The sequence below is a fragment of the Prunus mume genome, linkage group LG3 (assembly GCF_029339155.1).
Source record: "Prunus mume cultivar Tortuosa linkage group LG3, ASM2933915v1, whole genome shotgun sequence".
Lineage (NCBI taxonomy): Eukaryota > Viridiplantae > Streptophyta > Magnoliopsida > Rosales > Rosaceae > Prunus > Prunus mume.
Genome location: NC_142700.1, coordinates 4,580,898 through 4,595,978, shown reverse-complemented (window position 1 = coordinate 4,595,978; position 15,081 = coordinate 4,580,898). Strand labels below are relative to the sequence as shown.

Here is a 15,081-nt window from a genome sequence, read left to right as displayed (position 1 = left end):
ATCAGGTAAATGAGCACTCTCAAGGGTTAAAGAGTTTAGCAATCGGCGTACATTCACCCTTTACAACCAGTATTGGGTCATAATCTAAAAACCAAAATCAAACATTGCGATTTGGTTCAGTTTTGAGACCGTTCAACTTTTGATGGTAAAACCGAACCAAACCGCAATGGACCCTTCAGGTTTGGCTGATTCAATGCCAACCCCCAACTGACCCCTTTACAACAAGTATTGGGTCATAATCTAAAAAACAAAATCCACCATTACAATTTGGTTCAATTTTGAGACCGCTCACAAGTTTTGATGGTAAACCGAACCAAACCGCAATGGACCATCTAGGTTCGGCTGATTGAATGCCAACCCCATAATCACAATCAGACAACCCCAACTGATATTAGCGAAATAAACTGAAACAAAACATCTAGTGCTAAAGATGCAAATTGAAACATATAAATTAGTGACAACGGTGAACGCTGTATTGGAACTCTAATCTCAATTCTCAACTGATAACAGAAAAAGTGCCACAAACACTTTGATGTTTAAAGTAAACTAACAAAAACTTGAACAAATCTCCATACTTGCTTAAAAGCTCCAACAAAATAGAAGTGCAGCACAAAAGTACAAGCAAAATAATGCATTTAAAACAGAGATGTTCCCTTCCCCTTCTTGTCTCCACCAATTTCAAAGTGCTTGCATCTCTGCAGAAAAACAAGAGATTGGGTTACTTAATCGTTATCAAAAATCTTGGGTAGAAACCAAAAGCAACAATTTACACCATAACACTAACCTTGATTGGGTGCTGGGACACATGTTTGCAGCCCTGGCATTGGAGCCTCAGGACAATCTTCTTCGTGGTCTTTGCCTGTTTAGAGACATCGAGGTTAAACATGCATCAAATTTAAAAACTAATAACAAGACACAAGACAAAATAAATCTGACCGAAGCGAATAAGCGATAAAATAAGCTCTTGGAACCAAGAATTTGGCTTATACCTTCTTGTGGAAGACTGGTTTGGTCTGACCACCATAACCAGACTGCTTGCGATCGTAACGACGCTTCCCCTGAGCAGCAATACTAGCCTTGCCTGTCTTGTATTGTGTAACCTTGTGCAAGGTGTGCTTCTTGCACTCCTTGCTCTTGCAGTAAGTCTTCTTTGTCTTTGGAACGTTCACCTGAAACATTACACCATGAGTTATGATCCATGTTCAAATACTTCAAACAGAAAATCCAAATAAAATATGGACTAAGCAATTTGGAGAAAACCCAGTTATAGCAAGCAGCATAAGAAACTAATTACAAACAGAATGAGATTATGCCATCTGATAAAAACCCTATTCACATTGAGCAGCGTAAGAACCAAATCAATAACAAATCTCTGTGAATAACAAAATAATTGTTTTGTGTGATAAGAACTTAGCAAGTTTAACAGTTGCACATCCCAATAAGATCAGTTCATTTTCAGATGTCAAGTTGCACCATATAACCCTAAGCTATCTTCAATACCAACTTCAACCCATAAAAACAAAACAACATTGAAGTTTAAGCTAAAGGAATAAAAAAACACAAAATGAAAAGAAAAACCACAAACCATAGAATCAAAATTGATGTTTGATTTTCTCACATACACCATTTAAAACAAACAGATCCTAATCAAACATTAAGAGAACCCGATTACACCTATGTCTGTGAGAGAGAAGAGGGCAGAGGGAAGAGGGAAGAGAGAGATACCATGGTGAAGGAAGCGGCGCCGATACAAAACTGAGCAGGAACACAACAATCGTAGTAAGAACCCTAGAGGGTATCAGAGTGGTAAGCGTCCGATTTTATACTTGATGGGATGGGCTTTTTATTAGTCATAGATTTTCTTATTTTCAAGGTAGATTGGGTTTGGGCCTGCTGGCCTAATTTCAGAGTTGGGCTTTTGTATGGCTCTCAATCCGTATCACCTCTAAACAGACTCATATTCCCAATAAAAAGAATTTTTTAAAAATTACATAATTTTAAAAACTTAAAAAATAATTACAAAAAATTGTTATATACAAGAATATCGGGTGCAAGAGTAAACGCTATTATTATCCACTTGAGCTTCAAATCTATTTTCTATGTTCATCTTTTTTTTTTCTTTTTTTTTTTTTGTGAAGAAACATTGCTAACGCCCAACAGAGAAACTAAACAATGATTCGAGGCCTACATACTCCAAGTAAATCTTCACTAAGAAAAGACCCAATACTATCTGGAGGAGCATGGAAGGTTAACAGACCCAACTCAAGATATGAACCCACCCAATTCAGCTCTATGTTCCCTTTTTAATTGTCCATAGATAAACAACTTTTAATGCCTTTTTAATTTCCTAAATAACATGGTGTGATTGTTACCACAGTAGCTACAAGGTTTTGTGTTTGTTGATTACAGAAGTATAAAGAAAACAAAGGTTTAACAAATCTGCTTATATCACTGGTTGTGTCTCCCAAAATTCAAGTCAACGTGATTGCCACACAAAAGAAGAAAATAATAGTCAAATAGGAATTTTACCCTATAAAACTCAAGGCCTGTGAGAAATATACAAGAATATTTAAAGAATTCGTTGGGACGTTGAATAACTAGCTTTTTGTGCTTCATACAGGAAGGAAGCAAAGATAATGACATGCTTCATTCAAGCAATCTACTTGCTTGAACTTGAGAGGCAAGAAAACAGAGATGGAGAAAATGCTCTTGCTCCAAAATGGTGGCAGGCCTTTGAATATAAGCTAGTCATCCAAACCTTACAAGAAGAAAGTGGATCCACATTTGGTGCAATTCTAGAATGGGAACCATCTGCAGCACTGTATAACAAGTACCAACCAAGCAAAACGTAAACCGCTTTAAACAGCACAAGGTTCTGCATCAACTTATCAGTTTCCTTTTGGTAAAACTTCAACAAAATCTGATACTGCTCTTTCGCTATAACGCTTTAAACAACAATGATTGTTGGAAATGGCCCTTTTCCAATTAACTGTTTCATATGCCATGATATGGACAAAATGAATACCCCTTTCCGGCCACTGCGTAAATACCGATTGCCATATCCTCTAGTCTATACAGCTGAAAGAAATACTTGGCACTTGACTTTTACTGTATTGAGTATTAGGCCGGTAAGTTTCACACATATGAAACTGTCAATGGTTCTCTTGAGTCTTCTCCAGATATCTTGTGATAGTAGGAGTAGAGAGCCAACTGGACAAGGCCTAAAATTGTTCCAATACCATTTGGGATCTGCATCCAAAATATCATTTGAGGACAGATAAACACAAGTCAATAAGTAATAAAAGCGTGATGTGGTTTTCTGCTTAGAGTGATATAATAGCTGATGGAATTTGGATTGGCATGTTAAGATCTTGCAGCAGAAAACAGAAGACTTACATAAAGGAAGGGGTCTTCCTTGAATATTCCATAGGCAGAGAAAGAGAGACTCATCAAGAAAGTTGCAAAAGAGAGATTAAATGGCATGAATTCGACACTCCTTGTTTTGATAACCAGTTTCTGCAAAAGGGTATATGAGAAACCACATCAGTGACAAGAAATTGCACTGTCTCAAAGCAATCTGAGTGAGAATTATTCCACACGAACTTACTATGATAAACAGCGGCGAAGCAAACATTGAAATAAGTGAAGCGACACTCAAATATCCAACGAACGTTTGCCTGTCATCATACTCTAAAATTCCTAAGCTCATGAAGACAACGAGCGCAAATATAACAGCAACTGCCCCTAACAATCCCAACATCCTCAGCTGCAATGAACATTTTAAGGAACAGCAGACAGTCATGCAGAGTTGTAAAAGGGATTTCAATAGAAGTGCAGGTCTATTGAGGAGAGATGATAACCTTAGTTGCTCTTTCAGCGTACGTAATGAAAATGCACAAGTAGACTAACTGGAAAACAGCCCCAAATGAATTGACTGTGGCCACCAATATAATACCAGTCTTCACTACAGGCATGCCATACCAAAGACATATCAAGCAATTCAAAAGGGCATATATGTAAGGCAATCCAGAGAATTGTTCTGTTGACTTGTTTCTAATGATTCTCTTGAATGTTGGCCTGGAAAACATAAAAAGATTCATATATAATCAGTGGGGAAGTGCATAATTTCATAAATTTCCATTTTTTTCTCATAAACTTTTTGAGCAACTTACAATGGTGACACAAACAACACGAAGGCAAAGATATTCCCTGCAGTTGACAGAGATGTGTGTTAGAATGTTTCTTAGAACTCATAAAAACATATTTGATGAAGATTTCTTTTTCCTTAACTAAATTTAGAAAATGCTAAGCAAAACCATACACTTGCTATCCAAGCTGATTCCTATACATGCATCTTAAACAACATATGAATTTTCATCTTAAATTAACAATTCAAAAGCCTTCAATCAAGGTAAAGTTCTTGATCCACAACAGTATTATATAAAGTCATTCAATATAATTCATGGTTTTGCTTCCCGAAACAAAAAACACACAGAAAACTATACCTGAATCATATATTGAAAGAAGTTATAAGCATATATATACAATGAAAGAAGCATATTGGAGCAGATATGGAGTCAAAGTGAAGAAGGGTACCAGCAATGCCGGCTGCAGTACTGAAACCTGAATAAACAGAAGACAACCCAGTTGACAACATCGATCTATGAATGATCAAAACCAGAGATTAGAAAATCTATGCACAACTTCACTGGCTGCTACGCAACACCAAACAGAAGCTCTCTCTCTCTCTCTCTCTCTCTCTCTCTCTCTCAATCTTGTAGCTTTGTACATTAATGGTCCAAAAGGGGAGGCGTTTTATTAATTACATACTTGTTACCGGAAAACTGGCACCAGTCATTATTTACTACCAACTATTTGGGATTATGTTAATCTAATAATCATCCAATTATGTTAAACTTGTAAATTTCTGATAAAGCCAAGAGGGATTTCCAAATAGGGTAAATATTAGAAATTGGGATTACGTTAATCTAATAATCCGAACATGAATTTCCAACCATTGATTTTTCACTGCCATTCTTCTGATACAACTTCCATAACTTGAAAACTGATTGGCAGAAGGAGATAATAGCTCGCTAGGAGACGTCATACCGCATACGGCTTTTTGTGGCTCTTAGATAAACATAAACTTCAAGTGGGCTCATCCCTCACTATCAATCATCGATTGGGTTTGATTTTTACAGAATTTGGGACCATTGAAATCATGAATGTTTTTTTCTTGTCTCTTATGCATATACGTGGTTATAATCACGTGTTATATATAATAAATATTTTAAATTAAATATCCCATGAATATTGGAATATGCAGAAGGTTTTGGTGGGCTATGGGTTTTTTTGATCAAGAATATTGGAATATAAGTGCTCACACCTGAAACTTATGTATAAGGAAACAAAATGGACCTCTCAACATGAAGTTTATTATAGCTGTCACGACAGGGCCAACTGGACTCATTGTTGTAATTGATCACGGCTCCTTCTTCTTCTTTCTTATTTTTATTTTTAAATTTTTTTTAATAACAATAATTTTCATCTAATTTCAATTAGTTTGCTTATCTTTCCTTGCCTGTTGTTGTTTTCGTTAGAACGTATCAACAGAAAGATATCATATGACATGCAGAATGAGTCAAAGACACGACATGGATACTAAGTAAGAAATACAGCATTTCAGGTTTCGTTCGGAGAGGATTGGCTTGTTTAACTTGTTGCCATGTGATTGTTCCATTCACTGAATACTTGACAAATAGCGATCAAATAAATGAATTGTTATAGTTTTTTATGAACACTAAAAGCAGAAAAATGGAGCAATTGTGATCAATCAATGAATGTTCACCATATAGATATATTATTTTTTAGTATAAGTGATAATCTAAACTACAGGGAAAATGAGTTTCACGCATACATACAATACAACAAAGATGTCACGAGGGTTTGAACCTCAAACCCCTAGACTCCATTGGGCACCATAGAGATGTTATAACAGGGATTCTTCATCAATTTGTACTATTTTTGGCTAAAGTGATGTTTAAATTGCAAGATGGACACAAGAATTTCTCTTATTTGGGCCACTGTTATTTCTTGGCCTTTTGGGCTACAATTCCTGCCGACCACATTGGGTTTAGAATGTGAATTTTTTTAGCAACTTTTTGGTTAGTGTATGTATCGATCATAATTTTTTATTTATTTTTTAAATATTGGAGGGAAAGAAACCTATAGGGTTGGATCAATTGCATTTCTCCTTGGTAAATGATGTTTATTGAATTTCCCTTTTATTAATAATTTCTTAAGTTTTTTAACAATAAAAATTTGAACACTATACTCTTAAAAATACTTAAAATAACTTCTTTTTGCCTCATAGAAAAAACACAAAACTCCTCCCCGCCAAACAAAGCGTGATTACCGGGAACCAAACATGCACCAATATATTTCCCGCCATTTTCCTTTTCCTTTTGGGGTCACTCTCTCACTCCCTTCATAACCCTTTAGTTTTCCCAGTAAACCCCCTCAGATGAAGCCCATTTGAACAGAGCTCATCGCCTCATACCGATTCTAGCGCTTTGAGGAGGAGGAAGATGGGGATACAAGGGCTATTGCCGCTATTGAAATCGATAATGGTGCCCATCCACATCAAGGACTTGAACGGCTCTTGCGTGGCGGTTGATACCTATTCTTGGCTTCACAAAGGTGCCTTGTCCTGCAGCAAAGAGCTATGCAAAGGAGTACCCACCTCCAGGTCTCGTTTTTTTAACGGAATTAGTCGAATTGGGATGATGGGTTTTTGTTTGTTGATCATCTGTGACATAGAGTAGCTGAAAATTTCGATAATTTTATGGAAATGGGATAATGGGTCCTTATTGCTTTGACCATTTTGATGCAAATTTGATGTTGAGTTGTCTTGGTTCAATCATCCTGATGCATTTTCCATGAATCATGATGGGTCTTCTTGTTGAGTTGTTACTGGTTCTAAAAAAATGATTTTTATTTATATTTCACCAATTTGAAGAATTAAACCTTAAAAGAACCAGAATTTGCCAGTGACCTTATAAGAATGGACAAAATGGGTTTGTAAAGATGAACCATTTTTTCTTTTTAGAAACCCACTGTCACACTTTTCAGTCTTTTGTTTTTTTGTTGTAAACTGAAAATGTACTTAGGAAAGGTCAGTTTGACAAAAGAAAAGCACTAACTTTGTTAAACCACTACGTATTGAACAGTATATTCCACCAAGAATTAAAGATATTTCCCTCATATGATGTTCACTGACAAGAAGCTACTTGCATTTCTTTATGTTCTGTGTTTTTATGATTCCAAAGTTAAATTACAAAATTAGGATTCAAAGATGCAATAATTTATTATGACAAAGCGTCTTTAAGTTCAGTGCAATTGATTATGTAGTCGCGAGTAGATTGTAGTACTATTTGTTATATGTGATTCCTGTGCATTTCATTCCCATTTTAGGCACATTGACTATTGCATGCATAGAGTAAACCTGCTGCGGCATTATGGTGTTAAACCCATTCTTGTATTTGATGGTGGTCTTCTACCAATGAAGCTTGAACAAGAGAACAAGCGTGGAAGGTATGCCGGTATCTCTTTTTATTTTAATTCCACTTGTAATCCATATCTTTTTTGGTCTCTTTACTTAAGTGATCAATATGAAGTCAAATTATTCAACAAATTAATGAAGCCAAGGGATTAGTATGAAGTAATCCATATAGCCAAGGGATCAATATGAAGTAATCCATATCTTATTTGGTATTTACTTAAGTGATCATAGTCACTTCAGCTACTTTGGAGTAGGTTGTATGAATCCTTTATGCCATTTATTTTTTCACTAGTTTCAGATATTTACTATTAGCTTTATGTCTTGATCAATTATTTAGGATGTTGTCTAAATCCTCGAGAAACTTTTAAATTCTCGTGTTTGTGCATGCTTAGAGATAAACAATTAGTGCATAGGTTTATGTCTATGTATCCAAGGGATTATATGGGCAGATATGTTCAACTCAACTTCTTATTAGTCATCCTTTCATTGCCCCTGTGTATGGCATTACATCTATCAGCTCAACCGTTTCAGCCAAAAACTTCCCTGTCTATGTCATTTCTACTACATTTGGAAAGCTTCCTATCTTTAACGTGTGATTGGTTTGTCTCTGCAATATGAGGTGGAGCTACTGATCTTTCTCTTGTATCATTATCAGTTTAATAGATCCAACACATAAGGGACCGGTGTTCACCTTTTAGTGGTTAGTGTGATTCATGGATACCTCAACTAGGACCTGCTTTGTATTCTTCTAACGCAGGGTGCGAAAGGAAAATCTTGCACGTGCCATTGAGCATGAGTCTAATGGAAACTCAGCTGCTGCTTATGAGTGCTACCAAAAAGCTGTTGACATTTCACCTTCAATTGCACATGAGCTAATCCAGGTAAAAAAAAGGCAATTTTGGGTTATAAAAGATTAGTTTTTCAAATAAGGAAACACTAGCTCTTTAAAGTATCAGATATTCAAAAAGGTTTGTTTTTCTTCTTAGCGATTTTGAATTTAATCTCCTCTTTTGTTGACAATGTTGCTCCTTGAAGGTGTTAAAGCAGGAGAATGTATGTTATGTTGTGGCTCCTTATGAGGCAGATGCTCAAATGACTTTCTTGGCTGTCAGCAAACAGGTAGAAGCTGTTATCACTGAGGACTCAGATCTTATACCATTTGGATGTCCCAGAGTGAGTTATCTCTATAGCACAGACCACCTTTTTTTCTTTACCATTAGAAACTTACTATTTGGGTGATACTATAAATCCTTTCTTTAATCCAGATTATCTTTAAAATGGACAAGTTTGGGCAAGGAGTTGAGTTTCAGTATTCCATGCTGCATCAGAACAAGGACTTGAGTTTTGCAGGATTCACAAAACAGATGCTTCTGGAGATGTGTATTCTGAGTGGTTGTGACTATTTGCCATCATTACCTGGAATGGGCCTGAAAAGGGCTCATGCACTCATTAAAAAGTTCACAAGTTATGACAAGGTGAAGTTTATCATTCATGCACCCTAGTAACTGTATACATTTTTGGAATGCAGACTGACATTATTTGATTGCTTAGAAATTATCCTTTTATTTTAATTTACTTTTTTGGTTTGAACATTTTGAATAACTCTGTTATAAAGTGACCGGTGGCTTTCCAATTCAGGTAATTAAGCACCTAAAGTACAGCACTGTATCAGTTCCTTCCTTTTATGAAGAATCATTCAAGAAAGCAATATTGACCTTCCAGCATCAGCGCGTTTATGATGTTGCTTCTCAAGATATTGTATCTTTGTCTGATATATCGGATGATGTTGGGGATGATTTGGACTTCTTAGGACCATATCCTTTGTATTTTTCATCTAAGTTAATCATTTCATTACTTTTTTTTTTTTGGACTGAGTCATTACTTCCATTCAATTAATTTCAATGCTTAAGATTATACCTTAATATGAGATACATCGATACCACAACATATAGCTAAAGGTATAGCAGAAGGTGATATTGATCCATTTACCAAAATGCCATTCCAGGTATCCTCTATACAATTTCTAAAAGGTTTCTTTTCCCTGATTGAGTTTTCTTCTTTGCATAAGATTTGAGGCATGTGTTTTTGCTTATTCTGATCTGTAATGTTTAGTACGATACAACATGATGAAGTCGAATCGAATAAGTTTTGCATAGAACTCTTCTTTCAATTGAGTTTTTGCAATTCTATTTTGTTATATCTTTATCAGAAAGAGTGTTTGTGATTAAATCTATTTTTCATATTCTTTGCATCAACAGGAAGGGAACATTAGTGCTGACAGAATTTCTGAACCTAAAAATGTCAATCTTGGAAGGATAAAGAAAAAGCTAGATTTGCCTGTGCAGAATAATCTCCTGACTAAATACTTTTGTATCCTTTGAACCCCTTATTTCTAAGTTTGATTAAAGGGCAACTAAATAATCCGTATGGAAATATTTATTTTCCTGCAACTTTTTCTTTTTGTCTTCCTTTTCTTTTTGGATTTTTTTGCAGCATATTAGGCAAACTTTCTGTTGTCCTTTGCACCATGTACTGCTCATATATGTATGTTTAAGGTGTTTATGATGGGTTTGTATAAATTCAAAAGCAATAATTAGATAGATATAATAGAATAGCTAAGATAATTAGAATGCAGTTCTGGAAGCACCAACAGCTCTTACATATGGTTGTAGTGTTGCGTTTGTCATAGCTGTTATTGTGTTTGGGTTCGAGTTCTGTAATTTTTCTTTAACAACCAACAGGCTTTGCCTCTCTTGAAGCAAAGAGAAAATTCAGAGCCCCGCGGGTGTCACCTGATTCTCCAAGTGCATTTGATGATTCTTCTCTCAGTCCTGATGAAAATGCCTCCTTGGATGATCCTTCTTGTAAAGCAAGCTGCTTAGAGTCATCCCTCAACTCTGAAAACACGGGCAATGTGCTTCCCAGTGATTCAGTGAGTTTCTTGAAGGGGTGAACATGATAATTTTCAATCAAGCACCACTTATTAATCAGCTGCCTTTACCCAGTTCTGTGATGTAATAAATTATCCTTGTCTTGTCTAGGTAGAAGATAGCTTTGACACTGATGTCCGTGATGTATTAGAAGCTCAAACTCTTGGTAAGGATATAATTTCCCCTAGATTACTTCATGGGTCCAGTTATAATTTTCCACTCACCACTAGTACTTACAACTCACTTGAATTTTATGTTCCTGACATTGAAAGACATGGTAGGCATGAGAAGAAGTCCAGAAAGTACATTGTTGCAACAACCCAGACATTCAATTCATAAACCTTGTCTAACACTGCTAAAGGAGCGTGAATGCAAGAATGTCCCAGACACAGTTGAGGGCGGTAAGACAAGAACGGAGAACAGAAAGGTCATTGTAAGGAGTTCTTATTTTAAGGACAAGTCAATCAATGAAAATGACCAGGAAGATAAACAAGAGAAACGCTTGCTAGAGGATGGTATTGCTTTGGACAAGAATGCTGTTCCAGAGAGTGCTCATTTCGAGAATAGCTATTTCAATGGCAAAGTTATGAAAAGGAAGACCTCCCCAGGAGATAGCGTTGAAGTGGTATGTGTTTTTCTTTCTCTTTTGATTTTATGCTCAAAGTATGTGTTTATGATTGTTTTTCTTATAAAATCGTTGTCTTAACTCCTTCAGGAAAACGTGAAACCCAAGCAATTGTGTATCAGTGCATGCCTTCCCGATGATGGTAAGTGCTAGTGGAAACTTAGAAAAACTGAGCTCTCTATTTTGATAAATCTATTTTATTTTATTGACCTATGAATGTGTTCATTGATCAAGGATATTGATTTTTGTTTTGTATTGTTTCTTTCATTTAGGTTATTTTGATAAATCAGTTTTTTATTGACCTATGAATGTGTTCATATGAGCTAATATTTGTTGCCTCATCAGTTTAAATTAAGAGGTCAATGAAACTGACCTATATCATTGATCAAGGATATTGATATTGTGTTTTTGTTACTTCCATTTAGGTAATTGTGCATCTAGCCTAAACGAAACATTTACAGGCACAAAAACTGAAGAAGGGAAATTTGGATCCAACATTTCCCATTTAGGCCGGTATTCTGACATAGCAGAGAAGTCGATGGAAAAATTTGTTTCAGTAATATCATCGTTTAGATATTCGTCGTCTGGTTCTCGAGCAAGTGGTCTTCGTGCTCCTCTGAAAGATGTCCAAAACACTGGTACCAATAGGTAAGATTTTCAAAGCTTATATTGCCTTCTTCTACTGCTACATTATCACCATGAATGACTTGATCTTTATTTATTGCAGGTCAACTGTTGCTGTTGACTTTAGCCAATTTGAATACGTATCAAATACCCGGAAGACTTCCACAGCACCTCGCAAACGCTGTTTTAGACCAGTTTAAAGCAACACTGTGTGGATGAGCAATTAGCAACCAGTTTTTCACTTGCATCAATTGCTCTGAAGCCAAATCTTCCCTAATGACTGGTGTGCGGGCAACTTCAACTTGATTTTGTGTTTGCTTATCTGCCATTTTTGTTCTTTGGTAGTTTTTTTATTAACTTCCTTGGCAGGACCCCCTTGCTTGATCTGCCATCAGCAGCGCGACCTGCATAAGTTTAAATATCACTGTTTGTTGTTCTTGCATTGTCATTTATACAAAGCTCTCTCCGATTGCAGCATCATTGCGTCCAGAGTGAGAAGCTGCTTGATGACGCTTTTGTTTACTGATATTCACGTTTGAGTTAAAGATCGACAGTTTTGTACTATCCTTTGTATAATATAAGGAGTGTGTGTTTTTGCTTCGAACTAAGCATCTCTTTTTAAACAAAAACACCCCCAACTGAGTTTATACCAACAAAATGTGTAGAGATGCTTGCCTAGTATTCTAGGCCATAGCTTGACTGATTTCTACTAAAAAAGATCACACAAGGTGTTTATTACTTACGAGATATTCTCCAATAAGTATTTAAGTTAAGAATTAGTTACATACTTCTAATTTCGGTTGTTGGATTGCATTTATGAGACTATCAACACATTTAATGAATGCAATCCAATAATCAAGATTAAAAGTATGTAATCAATCTTTAACATAAAATACTTATTGGAGAATCTCCCCTAAAGTTTTACTTTGCGTAATTAGCAATAAGATTTGTCATAATCCATGCCACCTAAAGGAGGACAAATATTTATTTATTATTATTTCCTAGAGTCGTTGCTTTCTTTTAGTTCTCTCTAGGTGTAACGAGTAGCGCAAACCTTGGGGAAATTTAACTCTTGACCACACGTAATCCTCTCTCTAGAGTGTTGTATATTGTCACTTTCTTCTTCATCTCAATGCAAGTGACCATTACCACATTTATACTTTCTTCTTTTAGCTGATAGCAACAAGAACCCTATTACCAAGGATAAGGCAGGCAGATTAAGCATTCTTGTACACTTGAAAAAGCACCATATCCAAATGATTAAGGGCACTCAATCTGATTATATATATATATATATATATATATCTGCAAGTTGGGTTTGTGCTTTTCTCTTCCACTCTTTCATTCATGCCATTAATGGAAATGGAATGCAAGATTTCTTTTTGTAAAAGGAAAACTGCAAGTCATTGTCATAGCCTCTAGAGTTGTACATTTAGACATACGCGTCCACAACTCAAACCTTCTTCGGGCATGTTTAAAACATTCGAATTTACTTCATGCACGTTTATTTATGATTGCACATATTCATAGTTATTTAGGGCAAAAATCATATGAAAGTGTTTGTACTAAAGCATATTAAAGAAAACACCAGTATGGTCAATTAATGTCAGTTTTGCTACTATATTAGCATTTAGCACCTTTGTTCTTCCATTTGGACAAATACACAAAAACAACTTCTGTTGCGTATTGCTCTCAAGTCTCATAAAATATTGCTTGTGTACCATCAAATATACGTTGACTCGAACGTGCCCCAAAGATTAACTTGGTGTCTATTTTAATTAAGTAGAGTTTCTACCTAACTAAGTTTGACAACTTTTTAGAAGATAAAGGAACCATTTGCATCCCAACAACCACTCATTTTGCTCAATTTATCCAAACACTTTGTTTAATTAGTACTTGGATTTGCTCAAGTGTTCAAGTCATCAAGAATTTTATTATTATTTTAAAGAGAGCATCTGCAGAATTTGCTTAACTTCTCTGCCTCCCATCCCATGCCGTTTTTTAATTCCATAATAAATCCCTTTTTCTGGACTCCATTATAATTTGTCGGTTTTTGAAGTTTGGATGCCATGAAGCTAAGGAACAAAACCTACACGTTAACGAACTCAAGCACCATTATTAATATTTAGTTTCCTTGGGAAAGCAAGCCCCGACAGCCACTGTGATATCTGATTTGGTTATGATTTTAAGAATCTGTGGCTCTGATGTGATCGGCATCATTGGTTCATGAGCTGACACTGTCAGGTTTCTTCTGACATATGCTGATCTCAACCATCCATGTGTCTCTGATGCTGTGATGCACACGTGGCCACGGTGTCATGCCAATATTGTTAGTCGGATTCGAATCATTAGTACAACCTTTTTTAAAAAATTTAATTGAGATCAATATATAATACTATCGAGTAATCATTTTTTCTTTTCGAAATAATCTTGGGTCATATGAAAATTGTAGGTACCATTACATTGGTAGCTCGTAAAATGTTTTCTAGAGGACCTTCTTTACAATTTCCTTTTATGTCAAATAAAGAAATCGTTTGATCTTGTTTTCCTTTTCAATTTTAGTCATCGAGCATGTCATGTCATATTATTAATTTGATGGTTTTTAGATATCAAATTGATCACAATCAATACATCGTTCTCGCATCTATCTGCGTTTAGCTTGACACCTTCTCCAATCAAATAAAGACATAGGTGATTACTATGTATTATTGAACATGAGGTATTGATTTGAATAATAATAATGTAATAATATTGGGGGCTGATCGTTGAAACACATGGACTGCAGGGTCGTATAGGTAGGGAACAAGCTCGGCTGAGCACAGAGCTTTCATGGCCATGGTGGGGGCTGCTCTACTTTTGTGCTTGATAAGATATTTGAGTTTTGGAGAAGTGGATGAGACCATGGGGAGGGACCCCTTGCTCCTCATTCTTAAAGGCTAGACTCACATGCTCATCATCACAACCACCAACTATGCATGCGAACAATACGGAAGGGTTTGAATCAATCCAATTCTGGGAATAAGTTTCATACTTTTATTTCTGTCACGCTAATTAATCTGGCCATTTGTTGTGTGGTCAAATAAATGGTGTAATTAAAAATAACAACATGGCAAAGAGTTGTGAATTATGTAATTTTAGGTTCACACGTTCTTTGGTTTTTACTTTTTTTTTTTTTTTTTAAAGTAGAACTCAATTGACTATGCTTGTTGTCATAAACTGTGCAAGGTACGTAACCAAAAAAAAAAAAAATTTATTGGTTTGAAAAAAAACAGTACGGAACAAAAATTTCTCTCCTTTTATCCAGTTGAGTGACTAGATCACACGTATATATTCATGTATAT

General features: G+C 35.7%; 3 protein-coding genes across 5 annotated transcripts; 1 reads left to right on the top strand and 2 right to left on the bottom strand.

The window, feature by feature from the left end:
* Positions 1–451: 451 nt before the first annotated feature.
* LOC103325044 (large ribosomal subunit protein eL42) lies at positions 452–1,215 on the bottom strand. The gene is given in 4 exon segments (XM_008227172.3): positions 452–695; positions 785–859; positions 990–1,175; positions 1,177–1,215. Coding segments are annotated over 4 exon segments (345 nt in total). The 5' UTR covers positions 1,201–1,215; the 3' UTR covers positions 452–635.
* Positions 1,216–2,429: 1,214 nt separating this feature from the next.
* Positions 2,430–4,789, bottom strand: LOC103325045 (bidirectional sugar transporter SWEET2a-like). Its single transcript, XM_008227173.3, has 6 exons — positions 4,597–4,789; positions 4,173–4,209; positions 3,861–4,077; positions 3,608–3,766; positions 3,397–3,516; positions 2,430–3,249 (listed from the first exon to the last, which is right to left on the bottom strand). Exons 1-6 carry the CDS (start codon positions 4,655–4,657, stop codon positions 3,136–3,138), a joined length of 708 nt encoding a protein of 235 aa, XP_008225395.2. The 5' UTR covers positions 4,658–4,789; the 3' UTR covers positions 2,430–3,135.
* A 1,611-nt stretch (positions 4,790–6,400) lies between these two features.
* LOC103325046 (5'-3' exonuclease family protein) lies at positions 6,401–12,440 on the top strand. 3 transcript variants are annotated; one of them, XM_089049092.1, is made up of 14 exons: positions 6,401–6,748; positions 7,474–7,593; positions 8,319–8,442; positions 8,597–8,734; positions 8,827–9,036; positions 9,200–9,377; positions 9,496–9,566; positions 9,820–9,931; positions 10,303–10,493; positions 10,603–10,657; positions 10,764–11,116; positions 11,207–11,258; positions 11,578–11,764; positions 11,844–12,083. In XM_089049092.1, the coding sequence occupies exons 1-14, from the start codon at positions 6,588–6,590 to the stop codon at positions 11,938–11,940; spliced, it is 2,049 nt and encodes a 682-aa protein (XP_088905218.1). In that variant the 5' UTR covers positions 6,401–6,587; the 3' UTR covers positions 11,941–12,083. The 3 variants fall into 3 exon arrangements, with proteins under 3 accessions (XP_088905218.1, XP_088905217.1, XP_088905216.1); XM_089049091.1 differs by having other exon boundaries at positions 6,402–6,748; positions 10,773–11,116; positions 11,542–11,764; positions 11,844–12,082; XM_089049090.1 differs by having other exon boundaries at positions 6,404–6,748; positions 11,542–11,764; positions 11,844–12,440.
* Positions 12,441–15,081: the final 2,641 nt, after the last annotated feature.